The following is a 17,853-nucleotide window of genomic DNA, read 5'->3' as shown; positions in this document are numbered from 1 at the left end:
TAATACTTTACTACTATTGTTAAACCACAGCTTTGACAATACCTTTGTCAGCAAGAAGATATCTCTGCTTTTTAGTATGCTGTCCAGATTTGTCAGAGCTTTCCTTCCAAGGAGTAAGCATCATTTAATTTCATGGCTGCAGTCACCATCTGCAGTGATCTTTGAGCCCCAAAATCTAAATCTGACACTGTTTCCATTTCTTCTCTCTATTGTGTCAGGAAGTGATAAAACCAATTGCCATGATTTTTTTTTAATGTTAAGCTTCAAGACAGCTTTTACACTCTCCTTTTTCACCCTCATCAAGAGGCTTCTTAATTCCTCTTCACTTTCTGCCATCTGGGTGGTATCATCTGCATATCTGAGATTGTTGATATTTGTCCCAGCAACCTTAATTCTGGCTTTTGATTCATCCAGGTTGGCATTGTACATGATGTACTCTGCATATAAGTTAAATAAATAAGGTGACAATATACAGCCTTGTCATACTCTTTTTCTAATCTTAAACCAATCAGTTTTTTTCATGTTCGGTTCAAACTGTTGCTTCTTGACCCACTACAGATTCCTCAGGAAACGAGTAAGATCATACTTCCATCTCTTGGAGGACTTGCCACATTTTGTTGTGATTCACACAGTCAAAGGTTTTAGTGTAATCAATGAAGCAGAAGTAGATGTTTTTTCTGGAACTCTCCTGCTTTCTCCATTATGCTGTTGGCAATTTGGTCTCTAGTTCCCCTCCTTTTCGAAAACCAGCCTGTTCTTCTGGTAATTCTTGGTTCACATATTGCTGAAGCCTACCTTGCAGAATCTTAAGTATAACCTTGCTATGAAATGAGTGCAATTGTTCAGTAGTTTGAACATTCTTTGGCATTGCCCTTTTTTAGGATTGGGATGTAAACTGATCTTTTCCAATCTAAACTCTGTTGAGTTTTCCAAATTTTGCAAGAAGAAGCTCATGCTCTGAGCCACAGTCAATTCCAGGTCTTATTTTAACTGACTGTATAGAGCTTCTCCACCTTTGGCTGCAAACTATATAAGCAATCTGATTTCTATATTGACTCTCTGGTGATGTCCATGTGTAGAGTCACCTTTTGGGTTGTTGAAAAAGTGTTTGCTATGATGAACAAGTTATCTCGACAAATCTCTATTAGTCACTGCCCTGCTTCATTTTGTACTCCAAAGCTAAACTTGCCTGTTATTCCAGTTGTTCCAATCCCCTATGATAAATGTGAAGTCTTTTTTGGTGTTATTTCTAGAAGATGTTATAAGTCTTCTGACCTAGAACTGCTCAACTTTGGCCTCTTCAGCATCAGTGGTTGGAGCATAGATGTGTTATTCCTGTGATGTTGAATAGTTTGCCTTGGAATCAAACTGATATCATCCTGTCAGTTTTGACATTATACCTTAGTACTGCTTTTCTCAACCTTTTATTGACTATGAGGGCTACTCCATTTCTTCTAAGGGATTCTCGCCCACAGTAGTTTATGTAATGATCACTGCAATTAAATTCACCCATTCCCATCCATTTAAGTTCCCTGACACCCAAGATTTTGATGTTTAAATTTTTCCATCTCCTGCTTAACCACATTCAGCTTACCTTGGTACATAGATCTTACGTTCTAGATTCCTATGAAGTATTGATCTTCATAGCTCTGGACTTTCCTTTCATTACCAGATGCATCCACAGCTGAGCTTCTTTTGGACTTTGGCCCAACCTCTTCATTTTTTCTGGAGCTACTTGTAATTGTCCTCTGCTCTTTCCAAGTAGTATGTTGGACAACTTCAGACCTGAGGGGTTCATCTTCCACTATCATATCTTTTATCATTTTAATGCCGTCCGTGGGGTTTTCCTGGCAGATACTGGAATGGTTTGCCACTTCCTTCTCTGGTAGATCACCTTTCATCAAAACTCTCTACTATGGCCTGTCCATCTTGGGTTACAGTAACACTGCATGGCATAGGTCATAATTTCATTGAGCTACACAAACATCTCTGCCAGGCAAGGCAGTGATCAGGAGCAGTGTTTGTACTTAGTTATTTGCATATTGTCTCCTACATTAGACTGTAAGCTCCTTAAAAATATGGATTGTTTTTTGCTTTTCTTTTTAGCCCCAATGCTTAGCACAGTGCCTGACACATAGTAGGCATTTAATATTTATTGACTGACCCTAAAATGGTTATCATAATAGCTATACTATATCATAGGATTATGAGAATCAGATGATAAAATACCCTCCTTTGTAATAATAAAGCATTATTTAAATGTGAATTATTCTTGAAAATGTCTGACTATTTGACTAAATGCTTACTTTTCATTCATTATATAGACAGTGTATTTGTATGTTAATGTTCATTCTGAATAGAAAAAGACTGAATAGTCTTTTTCATTACATCATAGCTATAACTGCTTATTGCACTCATCTCCCATTAGTGTGAATGTAAGTTTCTTGGGGATATGAACCATATCTAAGTAAAATCTCCCAGTAGTGTTCTCTTGCTATATTCTTGAGGTTCTAAAAGCTGGTGCTGCTACTACTGATGTCAGAATATAGGATTTGCCATTGATTGGGGAATGGCTAAACAAGTTGTGGTATATGATATTAGAATATTACTCCACTCTAAGAAACAATGGATAAATGTGATGAATACAAAGGAACTTGGGAAAACATATGAATAGATAGATACAAGAGTGAACAGAAACAGGAAAACAATGTACGTAATGACTATAAGAATATAAATGGAAAGAAAACAACAAAACAATAAAAAATAATTATTAAGCTTGACATTTCCCCTCCCCAACCAAAAGACATAAAAAGGCACCTTACCCTGATTCATTGTAGAGGTGGGTATCTAAGGATGGGGGAAACTGCAAGTAATATGGGACTTTTTCAATTAATCTCTCAGCTGATTTTGCTGAATTGTTTTTCCATTTAAAATTTTTTTATTATATAATACTTCTCCAGGACAAAGGATAGGGTAAGGATACATTGGGAAATACAGGTGCTATAAAAACAAAATCTTTCGATAGAAATCTATTTTTTCAAGAAAGAAAAAAAGCAAATAGGCACAACATTTGTTGCAGATCCATGAATGTCCCTATGATCATCATTAGTGTTACTTCTAATATTGATGCAGACTCAAACTCACTACTATGAAATATTCTTCAAATCAATTTCATAATAACTGAAAATTTTAGCAAGTTTTACTTTAGTGGGAGTTAGGCATCCAGATTTTATTTTCATTAGTGTTATTTAGCCTTCAATTCCTTTTTCCCAAATTACCATGAATTCAAATCTACTGTGGCCAAAGAGGGGAAACTACCAAAAATCAGTTCAACTTACCTTCCTGTGTCCATCTCTAGTCATTGCATCAGATGAAGCATGGAAGAAGTGAAAGAGAGCTACTCTGAAGCAGGATTCTCCGTCCTCTTAAGATGTAGTGCCATTAATATCAGCCTAACCCAGGGTCTAATAGGGATAGGAAAGAAATAAAGAATTGTTATTTGTTGGAATTCTCATCAGTCTGTACTTGCCAAATCACTCTGACAGATGCAATTAGGTAGATGAACTTTAGGGGAGTACTATCATTTGGTACCTTTTCCAGATTCAAGCATACTTTAACTGCTACTGTGTCAGGGTGCCATGGACTCTTGCTGAATTTGATGGCCTTTTGTCCACTGTCTACTATGATGGTCTCTCATCATATGGAGTGATGTCACAGTGACCTTCTGGATGAAGGTGACTTAATTCAGTGAATACACTAAAACTTTTATGGATAAATGATAATGACTTTTATTTGACTTGGAGAGTCAATTCAGTTAAAGAAGTATTTCTTAATAATCTATTATGTGCAAGGGACAGTATCCTGAGGACACAAAGATAAATATAAAATAGGTCTCAAGGAATATGCAAACTAATGAAAGGGAAGATACAAAAAAGTTACAATCTAATGAATACAAAGATATATACATAAAAGGTAGAGGAAGACGCAGAAGACATACCTACAAAATTGCAATTGACACAGAGCTAAAAAAAAATAATATGGTAGATTCCAGGATTGAAAAAAAAGATCTTTACAAGCTAGAACAATGGCCCAAATATAATATGATGCAATCCATTTAAGATAAACATAATGGCTTATACTTGGGTTCAAGAAAGCATTTTCACAAGTAAAAGATGGAAAAAGAAAGATTAGACAGCAGTTTCATGTAAAAAAATTTGGGGATTTTAGTGGACTGCAAGTTGAATATGAGTCAATAGTGCAACATAGTAACCAAAAAAGTGAAAGTGATTTTAGATTGTATTAAGACAGATAATGCATCTGGTTGGGGGGTGGGAAGGGGATGAAGAGATAATGTATTTCTGGTCATTGAAAAAATAAGAAAATAAAGAAGCAGCAAGAGAGGAGAGGAAGAGAGAGACAGAAAGAGAAAGATTATGTTCAGATCTAGGCCCTTTTTAGGAGGATATTTATAAGATAGAATGTATCCAGAGTAGAGTACTCGGGATGATAAGGAGAAAAGAAACAATAAATACGAAGAGCTGTGTAGTGTCGTGGAAAGAATAAGTCAGTAAGAATTCCCTTAGCGCTTTCTATGTGTCAGGCACTGTGAAAGCCAAAGGTTGTACACTGTATCACCAGACATCTTGATTTTTATCTTGCCACTAGACTTTCATAACTCTGGAGAGAGAATTAAGCTGATGACTTTGTGCAGCTCTGCCTCACTTAAATCCAATTCATGTGCAAGCTAAGACATTACCCATGATGTCACTGGTGCTTTTTGAGAGCAAAGGACTACTGTCACCACCACCACCACTACCACCACCACCACCACCAAGAGTAAGATCTGGGGATACAAACAAGCAGTCACTCAAGGAGCTTATAATTCTATAGGGGTAGAAAGCATATAAATAACCAAGTATATGCAAGATACATACATAGATGGATGACATTCCAAGAGGGGAAGGTAGTAGCAGCTTGGGAGACCAGGAGAGGCCTCATGATGAAAATAAGCTCTGAAATGCAAAAGTGGAATGGACTAGATCAGGAGGTAGTAGATTCCTCCTCATTTGGTGTTCAGTCATGTCTGACTCTTTGTGATGCCATTTGGAGTTTTCTTGTCAAAGATACTAGAATGGTTTGCCCTTTCCTTCTCCAGCTCATTTTCCAGGTGAAGAACTGAGGCAAAGAGGCTTAAGTGACTTTCCCAGGGTCACACAGCTACTGAGTATCTGAGGCCGGATTTGAACTCAGGAAGATAAGTCTTCCTAACTTCAGGTCCAGCATCTATCCACTGCACCACCTAGTTGTCCCACTAAAGATTTTCACTAAAGATTTTCAACTGAAGGCCTGAAGACTATTTCAGGGAGAAATGTTGTGGAGGTGATTATTATTTTAGATCATGTTTGAGGTCTCATCTAACCCTAAAATCTTGTAATTCAGAGCTAATTGCTAAGAAGAGAGAGAGGAAAATCGTTAGGAGAAATTTGAAGGAGAGATCTCTTCATATAGAGTGAAGGGGGAGCTAGGGAAGTCTTCAAAGTCAGAAAGTGCCACTTGAGTTTGGTTTTGAAGGGAGAGGCGTGCAGAGACAGAGTTGTCAGTGGTGGGGTAGAGGATTCCATGCCAGGCATGAGTGACAGCTATTATAACTGTCTAGACAAAAAGATAGGAGAACATGAACGGCACTATTGAATTATTAAGCTTGCATTAAGATCATAGGTTTAGGCTAGGGTGGTTGATAGTGGAGATGCTAGCAGAACATTCAAATGGAGATATCCAGGAGGCAGTTGCAAATGTACTAGAGCTCACAGGGAAAATGCAAGGGATCTGGAAGCCATCTGCAGGGAGGTGAGGAATGATTCAAGTAATAGCCACAGATGCATTCACCAAGGAAGAGTTTCCAGAGAGAATAAAGAAGCATAGAGGCTATTAAACCTAAAGAAGGATAGAACCTATAGAATCTAAAGAAGGATAGGACCCAGAGAACCTTAAGAAGCATAGAACCTAAATAAAAATCTAAAGTAGAAGATGGCAGCAGGAAACCAGAAACTAGCATGAGCTCCCTGCTGAGTCCCTCCAAAAACCCATAAAAAATGGCTCTGAACCAATTCTAGAACTGCAGAACCCACAAAAACAGCAGAGGGAAGCAGGGGTCCAGCCCAGGACAGCCTGGATGGTCTCTGGGTGAGGACTATCCCACACGGAGCTGGGAGCTGGGAGCTGGGAATGGAGCGGAGCAGAGCCCAGCGTGAGTGGTGCGGACCAACCAGACCAGGAGCCGGGCGGAGCATGCCTTAGCACCCTGAATCAGTGAGCTGCGGCAGTTACCGGACCTCTCAACCCACAAACACCAAAGACAGTGGAGAAGGTTAGCGGGAAAAGCTGCGGGAGTGGAAGGAGTTCGCGGTTCGGCTACCAGCCCTGGGGGCAGCGGAGGTGGGGCAGCTACAGCTGCAGTTGCTTCCCGCCCCAGGCCCACCTGGTGGGAGAAATTAAGTGGCAGATCAGAGCAGGAGTGCACAGCCTGCTGAAGATTTAAGCCCAGTCCGGGTTGGGGGTTCTTGGGGAAGGAGCAGTGCTGGTGTGGCAGAGCTGGCACATCCCCCCCAAACGTGGAACATAGAACTGTCTCGTCTACAAGCAGTCATACCCCACTGAAAAACTCAAGGGTCAAGTTAGTTGGTTGGGAATATGGTCAGGCAGCGAAAACGCACCCAGATTCAGTCTCAGACTTTGGATTCTTTCTTTGGTGAAAAAGAAGACCAAAACATACAGACAGAAGAAGTTAACAAAGTCAAAGAGCCTACAACAGAAGCCTCCAAGAAAAACATGAACTGGTCCCAGGCCATGGAAGAGCTCAAAAAGGATTTGGAAAAGCAAGTTAGAGAAGTAGAGGAAAAATTGGGAAGACAAATGAGAAGGATGAGAGAAAACTATGAAAAACAAGTCAATGACTTGCTAAAGGAGACCAAAAAAAATACTGAAAAATACACTGAAGAAAACAACACCTTAAAAAATAGACTAACTCAAATGGAAAAAGAGCTCCAAAAAGCCAATGAAGAGAACAATGCCTTGAAAGGCAGAATTAGCCAAATGGAAAAGGAGGTCCAACGGACTACTGAAGAAAATACTACCTTAAAAATTAGATTGGAGCAAGTGGAAGCTAGTGACTTGATGAGAAATCAAGATTTTATAACACAGAACCAAAGGAATGAAAAAATGGAAGACAATGTGAAATATCTCATTGGAAAAACCACTGACCTGGAAAATAGATCCAGGAGAGAAAATTTAAAAATTATTGGACTACCTGAAAGCCATGATAAAAAAAAGAGCCTAGATATCATCTTTCAAGAAATAATCAAGGAGAACTGCCCTGATATTGTAGAGCCACAGGGCAAAATAGAAATTGAAAGAATCCATCGATCACCTCCTCAAATAGATCCCAAAAAGAAATCTCCTAGGAATATTGTCACCAAATTCCAGACCTCCCAGATCAAGGAGAAAATACTGCAAGCAGCCAGAAAGAAACAATTTGAGTATTGTGGAAACCCAATCAGAATAACTCAAGATCTGGCAGCTTCTACATTGAGAGATCGAAGGGCTTGGAATACAATATTCCGGAGGTCAGTGGAGCTAGGATTAAAACCTAGAATCACCTACCCAGCAAAACTGAGTATCATGCTCCAAGGCAAAATATGGATTTTCAATAAAATAGAGGACTTTCAAGCTTTCTCAGTGAAAAGACCAGAGCTGAATAGAAAATTTGACTTTCAAACACAAGAATCAAGAGAAGCATGAAAAAGTAATGAAGAAAAAGAACAAGAAAAAGAAATTGCAAGGGACTTACTAAAGTTGAACTGTTTTGTTTACATTCCTACATGGAAAGATGACGTGTATGATTCATGAGACCTCAGTATTAGGGCAGGTGAAGGGAATATGCATATATGTATATGTTTATATATATATATATGTATATATATATATATATATATATAAAGTGAAAAAAATCTAAAGTAAAGAATGATAGAACCTATAGAACCTAAAGGATAGAATCTTCAGGAATACCCAAATTTAAAGGGCTAGAAGAGAATGAGGAGCTAGTAAAAGGCACAAAAAAGGAATGTTTACAGAGGTAGGGAAAAAACCATGAGAGTGAAGTTTCAGAGGAACAAGAGGAAAGGGGAGCTATCAAGACAAAAGGAGTGGTCCACAGTGTCAAAAAGTATAGAAAAATCAAGACTACTCATATAAATGCATGATTTTATTGATTTAGGAGTTCCCTTCAACAATATAGATTAAAACCATCCATGTTTGCCCATTCTGTGTAACTCTTGTATATGTCCTCTTGTAGATTTGAACAGGAATGTTCAAATGCTCTCAATGTGCAGCAGGAGGCCTCTCTCTCTCTCTCTCTCCCTCTCCCCTGATATCTTAAGGATACCAATGGAACACTATGGTTATCCATCTGTCATTCCTCCCCCTCATCACATGATCAGGTCTTTTTTTCTTCCTAGTATACAATTCCTCAATTACATCTTTAACTCCTGATCTTCAGACTTCCTCTTGGTTATGTTGTAGCCAGCTCATATACACTATACTCCTCCCCATGGCCCTCCAGATGACATTCATTTTTAATACCCTGGATACTATTATATTCCGTGCTTTCTGCCATATAGCAACACTGGATATTGGAATTGAAAAGATGGGTCTTTGTTATAATAGGAATTTGGGGCTCATTTAAGAAGCTTTGCAGTTCTCTCTCTTTTCCTTTTCCACACTGTGGCTGCAGCCATGAGTATGCTCAGGCTTCAGAAGAGGCTTGCCTCTAGTGTCCTTCAATGTGGAAAGAAGAAGGTATGGCTTGACCCCAATGAGACTAATGAAATTGCCAACGCCAATTCCTGTCAGCAGATCTGGAAGCTGATTAAAGATGGTCTGATCATCCGGAAGCCCGTTACTGTGCACTCCTGTGCTAGATGCTGGAAAAATACTCTGGCTCGACGGAAGGGCAGGCACATGGGTATTGGTAAGAGAAAGGGTACTGCCAATGCTCGTATGCCTGAGAAGGTGACATGGATGAGGCGAATACGGATTCTGCACCGTCTGCTCCAAAGATATCGGGAATCCAAAAAGATTGACCGCCACATGTACCACAGCCTATACTTGAAGGTGAAGGGAAATGTGTTCAAGAATAAGCGGATCCTCATGGAGCACATTTGTAAACTGAAGGCAGACAAGGCCCGGAAGAAGCTCTTGGCTGACCAGGTTGAAGCTCGCCGGTCCAAGACTAAGGAAGCACGAAAGCGTCAGGAAGAGCATCTGCAGGCTAAGAAAGAGGAGATCATCAAGACTTTGTCCAAGGAGGAAGAGACTAAGAAATGATCCTCCCCTATCTCCTCTGTACATAGTACCCTTCTATTTGGCTTATACAATAAAACTTGACAGACTGTCAGCCCTGGGGAAAAAAAAAAGCTTTGCAATATCCTGAAAACAACCAAGTCCATGCTACTCCTTTTCATTTCTTAACCTGGTACTGTCTATCCCAGCCATATACTCTGATGGATAAGCTCTATAGGTTATCTATTTAAATGCATGTTATAATTGGGTCAATAGACATTCTTCAATCACTTGATCTTTCTTACATGGATGGTCTGGTAAAACTCCTTATAATGGTTACATCTCTTCCAGGAAGCTCGGTGATGTCCTAGGGCTTGTTACAATCAGCACAATCTTATCCATAAGCAGGAGCCTCTGGAGGATCTATCCAACCACAGGTAATCTCTCCAAACTCTACTCTAGCTCCCTATCACTACTGAAGGAAGGAAAGGAAATAAGCATTTATTAAACATTTACTATAAGCCAGACACGATGCTAAATGCTGTGCAAGATCTCCATTCTATCCTCACAACAACCCTGAGAGATAGGTGCTATTATTTTTCTCATTTTGCAGATGAGGAAACTGAGGCAGAAAGTGGTTAAGTGACTTGCCCAGGGTCACACAACTAGTGTTTGAATTGGGACTTGAACTCAGGTCTTCCTGACTCCATGGCTCAGTGCTCTATCCACTTTGCCTCCTAGCTGCCACCACAGTGGCAAATGCTTTTGGTAAACACATATTTCCTGTTTCATGCTAGCCTGATGTTTCTGATCAGAGGGTGGTAGAATAGGGTTAATATTGTTATATCTTGTAAAAGAATCTTGAATGATTTTGATATATGGACAGACGGTGCCTTGTTGTAAAAGCGATACTAAGGTAGTTTGTTCTATTAAATAAAATGCTTTTTCATTATTTTTAAAAAGCACAATAGAATTTTTTTGTTCTCTGCATACTTCAGTTAATTGCGAAATGGTAGCAATGTGATCCATTGTTTAATATCACTTGCAAAAGCCTGTTTGTTCCCTACTAATACCCACAGCAAGTATCTCCTTGGTGTAGAGATGATTCTCAAAAAGTTTTTTTTTTAATAATTGGGAGAGTAGACATAAAGGTTCATAGCTATTGAAGTTCTTTCAGTTACATTTTTCCCAGTATTTAAGGCTCAAGCCTTTTTTTTTTCACAGTATCCTTTCCCTTCAGATATTTTGTATATGTGACTCAACACCCTCACAAACTGTATTGCCTACAACACTGATCTCTATACATACACTTGGTCTCTTCTGGGTGCTTTCCCTGCTATTGTTCTCTTTAGTGCCTTTTCTACATTCTCTGTAAGTACAACCAGGACTCACAATGTTAGAGTTGAAGTATGGCACATCACTTGAAGTGCCAAGTATTTTGCTATGCCCTGGGGATACAGAGAAAAGAACATTGAGTCAGTCCCTGGTATGCAGAAACTCACATTCCAATAGGGGAAAAAACACTTGTAGGAGGTTAAATCAATCAATCAATCTTTATTAAGTACCTACTATGTGCTAGCCACTGTTAGGTGCTAGGGATACAAATATAAATAAGAAGACAACATATATAAATATATACAGAATATATTAGATGCAAGGGAGGGCCCTTAACGGAAGGATCAGGAAACACTTCATAGAGAAGGTATTGCCAGAGCTGAATCTTGCAGGAAGAAAAGAACTCTGTAAGGCAAAGGTGAGGAGGGCATGCACTCCACCAGGTATGAGAGACAGCCAAGGGCACAGAGGCTAGAAATGGACTGTCAAGCCTGAGGAACAACAGAAGACCAGTTTGGCTAAATCTAGGCTACTTGCTCAGGGTCCAAGTTTGAATGATGGGAGCTTCGGCCATTGAAAAATATGTTACAAAAGATCTTGAATTAAATTTATTATTAAATTAATTGAATTAAAGGTAAGCTCTGGTTTCCAACAACAAGTAGAAGACCCCTCCACCTAGAGACCCTTCAAAACAAAGGGCATCACCAACTCAATCTTGCTTGAAGCTTCATCTAACCTACTTTGGGTGGTGCAGCCCAGAGAAAATCACTAAGGTCTCTGCCAGAACAGATAAAGAAGTCTCTCTGGCTTACCTGCCTGAGTAGGTGAGGCATTTAACTGAATGCCTCAGGTCAGAAAGCAGTCACTCCAATGACTGGAACTAAGAGCAACTCTTGTTCGCTGGATTCCAGGGTTGTTGTGAGGATAAAATGACATGTTTGTAAAGCACTTTGCAAACTTGAAAGGGCTATGTAAATGTTAACTATTATTATCTTTTTGAATAAAGTCTTCCACAAGCTTCCTGTCTCCTGCAATCAATCCTGAAGAAAAGTGCTCCTGGTAGGTTGCTGGTTCTGTGAGAGGGAGCTTCAGGATAGACATTTGCATATATACATGTATACACACATAAATCTATACATATATATATATATATATATATATATAAGTACCTCTAATAATGACTTTAGGCCAAGTTGGAGGCATTTGAGCTTCTAATACAGTTTCTGATTTTCCAAACCACCTCCAAATCTTGGCTCTGCAGGGTTTCCCTTCAGACATGGCCAGTATCTGTCCCCCATACCAGCAGGGTCCCAGGCTGGACCTGGTGAAAGGGAAATAAATGAGGACATCTCACTAGATCATTATTCTGCTGCCCATGCTCTAACTCTGCTGAAGGTTCTTGGAGCAAAACCCGGGAAAGAAAGAAAAACAGCTACTTGGTGAAACATTTCCAGTGGAGAAAAACAAGTACCAAAATCTCCACATTTGTCCCACATAGCATCAGCCATGTTAATTTGGTCTCGTTGTAATCTCATAAATTCATAGTGGTCTGAGGATAAGGAGGAGGGAAAGAGGAGCTCCCTTTGCTTTACCAGCCACTTATCCTTTTCATCCTCCTATTGCTAAGCTCTTGTAGCAAATCTCTACTTGTCCCTGTGTACAATTTTTTAATTTCCCCGAGCGTTGTCTTCTTGCTGCTGTGTACTTTTAGCCTCTGCTTAGCACAAATGGTAATTCACATGGCAGAGCACAAAGTTCAGTAAGCAGGATCCATCTCAAATGCCCTCTGCTTGATCTCCATTTTCCAGCCTCAGCCCTAACAGTGAATTGGGCTGGGCTCAGCCAATCCTGCCTGCTATTGTCTGTCCCTGGCTTCTGCCTGGTCCAAAGCATTCACTCAGCTGGCAGATTGCAATGTCAGACCCAATCTAGATGCTCCTCCCTTGAACTCCGACAGACCTTTATTTTTAGGCTGACCCCGGCATGATTGCAGCTACAGGAACAGGGCTGTGGGAGCAATGGGAGGATTCCTTTATTTCAAGCAGTCTCCACCACAGAGTCCACATCAAGGACATGGAGGTAGACAAGGTCTCTATTCCCAGACAGCCACTGGAGCTAAATTGCTGCCTGATATTACCTTCTTTCATAAGGAGACCTCCTTTTTCTCTTCTCCTAAGCCGTAGATTACTCCCATCATGTTCTGAAGAGGGTAGAGGAGGTCACACAACTGGGTTGTGTACATTTTGGATTCGTGTTACCCAATTTCAGCTAGGCTGTGACAAGAAAGGGAGTCGCTTTATTCCTCCCTAGCTGATTTTCTTTCTCATACTCCACAAAAGCTATTCCAAATCTTCTCTTCCTTCTTCAAGCATCCTACACCTCTCCCTCTTGAGGACCTTGACTCTTAATTGAGAAAACTGAAGTCATTTAACATCATTTTCTACTCTTTCATTCTTTCTATCAGTCTCTGACAGAGGTGGCCATTCTTCTTGCCAAGGCCAATCTCCTTACCTCTGTGCTTGAATTCATTCCCTTCCATCTTCTTCAGCAGATTGCAACCTCCATCATCAACCCCATCATTCACCCTACTTTCTACTGGTTCTTTCCCTACTGCTTTCAAGCATGCCCAAGTCTCATCCTTAGTTTCCTTCATAATGAAATTTAAGTATTTATTACCTTCTCCATGAAGACTTTCCTGTTCTCCCCAACTCTTAGTGCTTTCCTCTCTCAAATTAATTTGCATTTTGCATATACTTATATTTATACACATCATCTCATTCAATAGAAAGCTTGAGGCCAGACTGTCTCATTTTTATTTTTGTATCCCTAATGTCTAACACAATACATGCTGGTAGATTTATCGATTTTGTAATTTGGGTGTTCCTAGTTCTGGGATTATCAGTATTCAGTGTGTGTATGGGTATATATATTTATCTCAGTGTATCATCTTTTATTTATCTCAGTGTATCATCTGTAAGCTTCCCTTCCTTTAATTAAAAAAAAAACACCTTTTTATTGATGCCTATTTTTTTGCAGTGAAATATCCTTCTTCCCCTTCCAGTGAACCCTTCCCTCTTTTACCAAAGATTAGAAAGAGAAAGGAAAAGAATGTTTAAAAACTAATCAACACACCAATAGTTTATATAAGCAACATTCTACACCTTGACTTCTTCAATGAAGGGAGGGATGTACATTTTATCCACTTTTCCAGGGTCAAAATTTGTCATTTTAATTTCATACAAATATAATTTTTTAGTTTTTTTAATTTATACACTTATCATTGTGTATATGTTCTCTTGGTTTTCCTTCTCATGCTTCTCTCTTCCTATTTGTTATTTCTTACAGTGTTATAACATTCCATCATAATCATGTACCACAATTTATTTAGTCCTTACCCAATTGAAAGGCATCTTGTTTCCAATTCTATGCTGCCACAAAATTCACTATTATGAATATTTTGGTGTACGTGGGCCATTTCATCCTTTCTTTGGCCTCCTTTAGGATATACGGGTAGCAGAATAGATCTGAATCAAAGCTTATGAACATTCTGCTTTTTTAAAAAAAAGAAACCATAATTCCAAATTGCTTTTGAGAATGGTTGAAATAATTCACAGCTCCAGCAGTACAGTGATGTGCCCTTCTTCCTCCATTGTCTGTATATTCTCATAGGGACTGAGGTTAACTATAATTTTAATGATTACTAGATTTTACTTTTAAAGTCTTCTCCCTTCCTAGAGGCCAAATGCCCTCCTGTCTTTTAATTCAAATTTAATTCCAAGTCCACACTTTCAAAAACATCCCAAATTAGTAAAATAGAATAAGGTAATGCCTACTCAAAAATATGAAAAAGGGCTTTCCTTTCCTCTATATAAACTCAAAAAAAAGGAAACAAAATTATATACAAAGTGAACACATATTCACATATGTATATCCATGGTCACACATATGTGTATGTGTGTACACACACACACACGTGTGTGCACATACATACACACACACACACGTTTCTTTAGAATTTAGGCTCCCAAAAAACCAAGGTAATATCCCCATGCTCAGTAAAACTTAGCATACTTTAATGTCTTTTGAAAAGTGTTTAACGGCTTTGGAATTACACATTTTCTTGCTACAGTTGCTCAACATTTGCCGAGTTGATAAATAGTGAAGAGAGAGCCGGTTTGGGCCAATTATCTGTAAGGAAAACGAAATGGTGAATTCAGATTCTTGCCTACATTTCTCCACATTTCCAACTGCCTACAGGGAAGCTCCATCTGAATATCCCATCATCACCTCAAAGTTAACATGTCAAAACTTAGCTTCTCTCTCCCTCTGAGCCCATCTTACTTCCAGCACACTTTGTTTTTCCTATTCAAAACCTTGGAGTTATTTTTGCCATTTCTCTCTGCCTCACCTTTTGTATTCAGTTAGCAAGACCCATTGATTGTACCTCCACATCTCTCACATCTGGTTTCCTCTTTTCTATTGCTACTGCCAACACACTTCTACAGGCTCTTGTTATTATTCGATAGTAATAGTATCCTACCAGACCTTCATCTCTCTTATATACTCTTCCCCCTCCAAACAACTTTTTTTAAATTTAATATTTTATTTTCTCCCAGTTACATGTAAAAACAATTTTAACATTCATTTTTAAAACTTTAAAATCCAAATTCTCTCCCTTCCTTCCTCCCCACCCTCCCTCAGTGAGAAGGCAAGCAGTTCAATATTGGGTATACATGTTTCGCCATGCAAAATATATCCATAACAGTCACGTTGTGAAAGAAAAACAAAAATTGAAGAAAAATAAAGTAAAAAAAAAGGATGCTTCAGTCTGTATTCAGACACCATCAGTTCTTTCTCTGGGGATGGATAATATTTTTCATCATAAGTCCTTCATAGTTGTCTTGCATTGTGAAACAACTCTTGATATGACTGTCAGCATAATACTTCTTATGTACAGCTTTGTTCCCACTAACCCACTACTCAAACCATCATTGGCTCCCTAATGGCAACCAATTACCTGGAAATTCCTTTAGGTTGCAAACTGAGGCCCTCAAAACCTAGCACCCCCCTACTTTTCTGGCCATATCACCTCCATGTTACTCCACACTGTAGCCAAATTGGACTATTTTGTTCTCCCATCACATCTTTCACTCTTTTGTCTACATGGTGCTTTTCCCTATGAATGGAGTATCTTACTTCTTCTACCTGTTGAATTCCTATCTATTCAAAGCCACCTGTTCCATGAACTAAATACTTACGCTTAGAGAGTGCTTTAAGGATATCTTATTCTGACCCACCCCAAGAAGGTAATGACCATCCCCCTCACGAATCTACACAGCACTTTTTCATTTTCTGATACATGCATGAAAAACCATACTAGTCCTTTGTGTTTATATCTTACACACCTACGGGGCTGTAAGGTACGTGATGGCAAAGACTATGTAACATTGGGTTTTTTCCAGTATCCAGAATGGTGCCCTGTTCACAGTAATCACTCTTACCAATGATCATTATTAAAACTAAGTCATGCTAAATTACATTGATAATTTCCCTAATGCTTTTTTGCTTCACCTACAAATGAGGAGGCCTATTCTGCTTGCCTCACATAGTTGTTGAGGATTAGATGAAGACTATGGATTTCAAAGTATTTTTGAGTCTGTAAAGCACCATTTCAGTGTCTTAGCACTTACACACAGCGGGATCGTAGGGATTATAGAATGTTAGAGTTGGAAGAGACCTTATAATACAACATGTCAGAACTGGAAGGAAGCTTAAGAGACAGTTTAATACAGTTGCCTATTAAACAGATGAGGACATAGGCCCAGAATGGAGAATCAGTTTGTCCAGGCTCAAGTAGCTAATTAATAACTAGTTAAGTGGTAGAACTTTGAATGAATGACTTAGCAATTAATGGTTTTTAAGAAGATTCTTCTCTTTTTTTTTAGCCACACTAGTCCCATTTAATTCACAGTAGATTCTTTTTTATTGCCACTATTTTTTAAAAGCATTTTTAGTCATCCCACACATAATAGGTTTCAATAAACAGGAAATGAATGAAACTCATAAGCTATTCTAAATATAATTCCCTCTATCAGTGAAATAATTACTACTTAGTATAGATTTGGGAAGAAATTAAGAAATCCAACTTGGCAGTGATGACATATATTTCCTGATCCATGATAAAAGTATAATAGATAAACAATACATTTAAGTCACTTGAAGTAATAACCATTCTATTATTTAACTACTTCTGAACTAAATTCAATAAATTGCTTTAGTCAGCTCTAAGGATATACAGGCTTAAAACACAGTGTGTGAATTATGAAATAGAAAACATATCGCCTCTTCAAAAAATGTGTTTCAAGCAATTAGAAAACCTATCTTATACAATCATTATTCATTCAACAAGCATTTATTAGTGCTTATGTACCAGGAACTGCTCTAGATCCTGGGGACATAGAAACAAAAATAAAGTAGCCCCTGTTCTCAAGTTTACATTCCTTGGAAGGAAACAATATGAACCTGGATAAATATACACGCAGAGACATTGTCATTTCCAGGGGGAGGACACAAGTAACTATAGGAATTAGGATAAAACTCATGGAGGGGCTTGTACTTGTCTGAGCCTCAAAGAAAGTTAAGCAAGCCATGAAGTAGGGCAGAGGGGGGCATGTATTCCCAGCCATAGAAGACATGAAGATAGTTGATAAAATGACTCAAATGGGGAAAAGGAGTTTGGATGGACTGTACATTGCAGGAAGAGAAGTAAAGTACAATAAGCCTAGAAAAAGTAAGGTAGATCAACATTATGAAGATCTGTAAATGTCAAACAGAGCAGACTGTATTATCCCGAAGGCAGTTGGGAGCCTCATGTTGGAGCTTCACATGTAAGAGGTGTCACATGGTTAATTTTGTGCTTTTGGAATATCAGTCTGGCAGCTATATGGAGGGCAGAATGAAGAGCGGAGATTTTAGGAGGGTGAACAATTAGAAGGATACTATAATAATATGCTTAGGATCATAGATTTAGGGCTTGAAGGGACTTTTGGAGGTCATCTAGTCCAATCCCCTAATTTTACAGATGAGGAAACTGAAGCATAGAGAGATTAGGTGACATGTTCAAGGTCACAGGGAGTTAGTGGTAGAGCTAGGATTAAACACTCAGGTCTTGGACCCTCCAAA

At 38.9% G+C, this 17,853-nt stretch overlaps 1 protein-coding gene across 1 annotated transcript; it reads left to right on the top strand.

The window, feature by feature from the left end:
- The first annotated feature begins 8,786 nt into the window (after nucleotides 1-8,786).
- Nucleotides 8,787-9,451, top strand: LOC118844024 (60S ribosomal protein L19-like). Its single transcript, XM_036751834.1, has one exon. It carries the CDS (start codon nucleotides 8,791-8,793, stop codon nucleotides 9,379-9,381), a length of 591 nt encoding a protein of 196 aa, XP_036607729.1. The 5' UTR covers nucleotides 8,787-8,790; the 3' UTR covers nucleotides 9,382-9,451.
- The last annotated feature ends 8,402 nt before the right edge of the window (nucleotides 9,452-17,853 follow it).

Source organism: Trichosurus vulpecula, chromosome 3 (assembly GCF_011100635.1).
Source record: "Trichosurus vulpecula isolate mTriVul1 chromosome 3, mTriVul1.pri, whole genome shotgun sequence".
NCBI lineage: Eukaryota > Metazoa > Chordata > Mammalia > Diprotodontia > Phalangeridae > Trichosurus > Trichosurus vulpecula.
The sequence above is the reverse complement of the archived record's forward strand: the minus strand, read 5'-3'. Positions and strand labels throughout refer to the sequence as shown.

What these genes read in the sequence shown, in the direction of transcription:
- LOC118844024 (XM_036751834.1), top strand. Translation starts at nt 8,791, where the DNA reads ATGAGTATGCTCAGGCTTCAGAAGAGGCTTGCCTCTAGTGTCCTTCAA.